This window comes from Pundamilia nyererei, unplaced genomic scaffold (genome assembly GCF_000239375.1).
Source record: "Pundamilia nyererei isolate P.nyererei 1_Seehausen unplaced genomic scaffold, PunNye1.0 scaffold00018, whole genome shotgun sequence".
Lineage (NCBI taxonomy): Eukaryota > Metazoa > Chordata > Actinopteri > Cichliformes > Cichlidae > Pundamilia > Pundamilia nyererei.
The window spans coordinates 1,685,561-1,690,411 of NW_005187419.1; the positions used below are offsets into that span (position 1 = coordinate 1,685,561).

General features: G+C 41.2%; 1 protein-coding gene across 1 annotated transcript in view; it reads left to right on the forward strand.

Moving 5' to 3' along the window:
- The first annotated feature begins 3,116 nt into the window (after positions 1-3,116).
- cntnap1 (contactin associated protein 1) overlaps positions 3,117-4,851 on the forward strand; it is an 18,121-nt gene continuing 16,386 nt past the window's right edge. The window contains exon 1 of the mRNA XM_005726057.2: positions 3,117-4,039. Coding sequence (XP_005726114.1) covers positions 3,979-4,039 — 61 coding nt within the window. The 5' untranslated portion in view covers positions 3,117-3,978. The remainder of the gene's footprint in view (positions 4,040-4,851) is intronic.

Consider the following 4,851-nt stretch of genomic DNA (forward strand, 5'->3'; position numbering starts at 1 on the left):
GACCTGGAAACCCCTGACATTGAATCTTTGACAGGACTGCACAGCTTGTGTCTGAAGTGTTGCTGGTGATTGATTGCATGAAAAAATAAATACTGAAATACTGAATAAATACTTCAAATACTTCAAACACAGGACATAAAAGTGTTGTGTAACACATTTTGCTTCTTGAAATTTCAACAGAATCTATACCACTCTCATGATTCCATGGCCACATTATTCCTTACACAGCATTAAAACTATAAACATGGAGGAACGCACTAGTCAGATTCTGTCCAAAAGCAGCCACATCTACTCACCAGCACCATTAGAGCTCACTAATCACTGTTTTACTTTACTTTTTCTAATCCTCAGAAAAGAGAAAGCCAGAAATCACGAGTTTTCTTTTCTGACCCTTTGACAGATTTTTTTCTTAGCAAAATCAAGTTGCAAGTCAACTATATTCTCCCAGAACGCACGCATAGCTTCTACACAACCTCTCAAAAACCAAATTTTTCTTTGAACTGAGGTGCTTGCACAGATTTAACAAGAACAAAAAAAAACAAATCTAATTTTTGAGCTTTGCAAAGACTAGATGAAGGGCTCTGTTACTTTGGACAAAGAGTGCTTCCTTTTGCTTCTAGTTTTGTTAATTGAGCTGGTGCATCCACTTTTGGTGTGAGTGGTTAAAGAGGTTGTGGCAGCTGTCTTGAGCTAACACTGGGGGAGAGCCTCCAGGAACCCTGTACTAGTTTGCAAATCCCCCGCTGGGCTCACTTTTAGCTGGGATTGGCCCTCACCAGCAGGAGGTCATACTAGTGTATGGACACCTGAAAGGAAGCTGTTTTAATTGCTCTGTTTACAGCCCTTTACCCACCAGTATGGAGGGACACCAGGTTCCCATAGTTTGGGATAAAAATAAACACCTGTCTCATCAGTGTCTGACTATCTTGCTGAATTATCAGGTTTCTGGCAAACATTTGAAAACCAGACACCACCAGCATTATTTACATCTGTTTTGCGTTAACATATCAGCTACACATAAATAAAGACAGCACTTACCATAGAAACCTTTCCAGATCCTTCCATCCATCCTCATGACAGTGTTATTCTATGGTAACAGGTCAGCAAAATTATCTCTTGGAAACATCTAGGCATGACCCTTGTTTATGCGTAAATGTGTGTTTATATGCCCTCTGATATGGGCTCGACAGTGTACCCTCGTACCCTTATAGCACATGTCCTTTTTATTCTGGAGTGGCACCCCTATGGAAAATACACATTGTGCTAATGGGTGCAGACCACAGTAAAATGTGATCCCAAAGCACAAAAGGTTATTTTAAAATCCAGGGCTTTGTGAGAAACAAGACCATCATAGTTCTCCAATTGTCAGTTTGTTTTTGCATGTGTGTGTTTTTTAAAGACAGAGAATATTTTGTGATTCAGGTTGAATGGGAAAACCCAATTTCCTTCGGGGTCAACCTTCAGGATCAATAAAGTTTTATTGAATTGAATCGAATTGAATTGAAAAGAAAAAAAAGCATGAGACTGATGTATACATGATTATGGAAATACCTTCTTACTTCTTTATTATAAATAATTGTTTGTGTATGGTTTAAGGTGTGCCAGGTTAATTTTAGCAAATGAAAGCTCCCTCTTTTATTCATTTAGAATTTAGAATTTTGAACATTTTTGACAACATGAAATGTTTCGAAAGACCTGCAAAACAGAGTTAAAACAAACAGATTGTGTGAGATAGTTGGATGGCAACCAGCAAAACTGCTGCTCAAGTGTTGTAATGTGAGCAGACCCACTGTACTGTGAGAAGCAGCGACCCAAGTATGAGCCATATCTGACATCTAGTGGTGAATTGTGCAGTTTTGCTGTTACTCTTGTGTAACTGCTCCTGTACCTAACCTGCAAAAATGCTGCACATGAGCACATTAAAAAAAAAATACACGTTAATTAAATAAGTCTAAGTTCTCTTTCTGTTACCTGAGTTGTAATGTATATTACTTGGGGTAACAACTAAATGTAAAGTGAAGTAGAGTTTTTCCCTATTATGGATTAATTAAGAGCATTTTAACAAAATATTTAAAATATTTTAATAGTTTTTTTTTAATCGTGACCATTGAGAACCATTGAGAATCACAACACCCCCTCCAAAAAACCCTCACACATATTATCTGGAAAGTCCACCACGAACTGGTCATATTAATCATTTATCACTTTTGACATTGAGTTGTTTTATCCAGATGAACTGTTTAACCTCAGCCAGCATTAGGCTATCATCGGCTCTCTAAAGTCACTATAAGGTCAAATATAAAAGGTAATTAGAGAATGAGATGGCCTCCAGCCAGCCATATCTATAAGCTAGGTGCAGATGTGCTGCATGCATCTACTGCATGCTCCACATTATATCTAAAATAATGCCCGTTGAAATTAAGTAATCCTCTTTGCTTGCTGCCTTACCATAAATTACAGTATACTGAACTATAAATTATCCAAGCTGTGTGAGGGTGTTAAACTCTTTATTTTCCTCTCAATATTAAGGTCATCTTATCGGAAACAAGTACATCTGTAAAATATTACTGATTATTGTACAATCCACTACTTTAAAACCTCAGTTGAATATTTGGGGTAGTAGGGGGTTTCAAGAAATTTCTACTGTGACTGTAGAAACTTTGCTTTCTGTCTATTGTCAGTTAGACAAATCCATATGCAAAGCCTGGAGACTATTTGCAGCCACTTTCTGGTGCTGATTTGATGTCCTATTTTACTCTCCCGTATCAATTTCTCCTGCTTGCCATTGTCTTCTCTCTGCAGATATAATTCTGTACTTTTACGGTATTTCGGGAGTGAAAATAGTTGCAGCTTACAAACAGACAATCTGATTTGATTGAAAACACGTAAATCCCACGATAAAGGCATTCAATCTCACATCATCACTGACGCACTGCCGTCCCATAAACCCAATTCTTAATCCCAAAGCCTCCCCCCCCCCCCCCTTTTGTGGTCAGTGTGCCACCCATCGCCATAAATCCCTCTCCTCCGCATCAGTCTCACCCCGCCCCAACTCCATTGTGCATGTGAGTCTCCAGGGATGAATCTGAGTTCAGCCACAACTGGCATCCTCAGGCTATGACCTGTTCTGTTGTGAGGGTTGCACTTGCACGAAATACCTGGACAAGGGTCACACGAGCATCAAGCAGAACAGTGCAGCCTACTGGTCAGATGTGATTGTCATAGCCAACTCTGCGGTTCTGCTGCTGGTAAAGGATATTACTGAGCGTCATCTTATTTTTGGAAGAAGTTCACGTCTGCGTTCCCGGAGAGAAAGCGTTAACCAAACCCTCGAAAACACGGGGCACAACCGGACAAGTGGAAGCCATGAAAACAGTGCCAAAGGATGATATGAAATATGAAGGAAAAGAAAAGAGGAATGAATATTCAGAACATTGATATTTAATCGAAAACTGATTGAAAACTGATCACTTTGACCAGCCTCACGATATTGATTTGGGGACTGAAATCACTGTATTCTTAGTTGCTGTGGAGAACACCTGACAGCTGCGGATTTTAAAAGTTTTTTTGTTTCTTTTTCTCCGCCTATCAAATTTCTTCTGCATTTGAAAACCCAGGCTCCTGCGTACGGGACCCATCTGAATCCTGTCTGAACTGCCTGCAAGCGCACCGCTTATGCAGAAAACTGAAAAGCATGTTGATTGCCACCATACAGGAGCTATTGCATTCCATTACGGTCATGTAAATAAAACCATTAAAAGGATATAAAAGAAAAGTGCGCGCTCTCGGCGAAGCGCAGCATCAGCACCAGCAACCGATGCGCGTCCCCGCCCCGGTAGAGGCTGCCCGAGATCCCGGGAAGAGGAGTTGGAGCAGCGCGAGTTAAAGTTGGGCTAAAGGGGGGGTGAGAGGATGCTGCAGAACAATCTACGATCTAATTAACATAGCATATGTGGATAAACGTGTCCTAAGTGAAGGATGACTTGCAAAACACTGAGCATATGCCTCTTGTTTTGGGGGGTTCAACATTGCTCATCACGTAAGTCTTGTGAAACAGCAATTATTCATCTACTGTCGCTTGCTAGAATATGATTAAAATATTTCAGGGTGTATATACATGCATTATCTGCAGACTGTTTAGTGTCGGATCATACGCTGACGAAAAAGTTGCATTCTAACACGCGATAACCTGATGAGTGAAAAATACCACTGGAGGGCAAAATGTAGCCTGAGATGTTGGGATGTTTGAAGGGCAACGCACGCTGCGACGAAACCGGGCATTGTGTTAAACGGACACGATTTCATTTTCACGGCTTGCTTTTGGCTACTGAACATTTCAAAGCACGAAAAGTGTTGAAGCAAACCACGTCGGTCCTGCATAAGGTGCGCACGGCGATCCCCCTTTGCACTGGGCTGTCTGCATTGCAGTGCTTTCTCCCAGCCTGCACGCAAGTTTCTGCAGCGTGCGGGCTCAACTCTATTTTATTTTAAAAGCGCAGTGCTGTTTATGTTGATTCAAATATAATAATATACACACACAGTGTATCTTCTTGTTGGCGAGAATCGGTTGAGCGATTTTTAATAGCAACGTTTGAGAGAGCAGGGCTCAGCGTCCTGACCGGGACCAGCCCACTGCAGTACTTTTTTTTTTGGGAAACCTAGGTGTCCATGAGCTGCCCAGAAAGCGCTGCATCTCGCTTTTAGCTTAATGGGAAATCAACATCTGCTATAAGACTGCTGAAGTGCTTCAGTTGTCTTGCAGGTGACAGAATAAGGAATACGTTTGTGGGGGTATGTTTGGGGCTAAAATTGGGTAAGGCTAAACACCCACCTAGACCCATTCACCAGAGC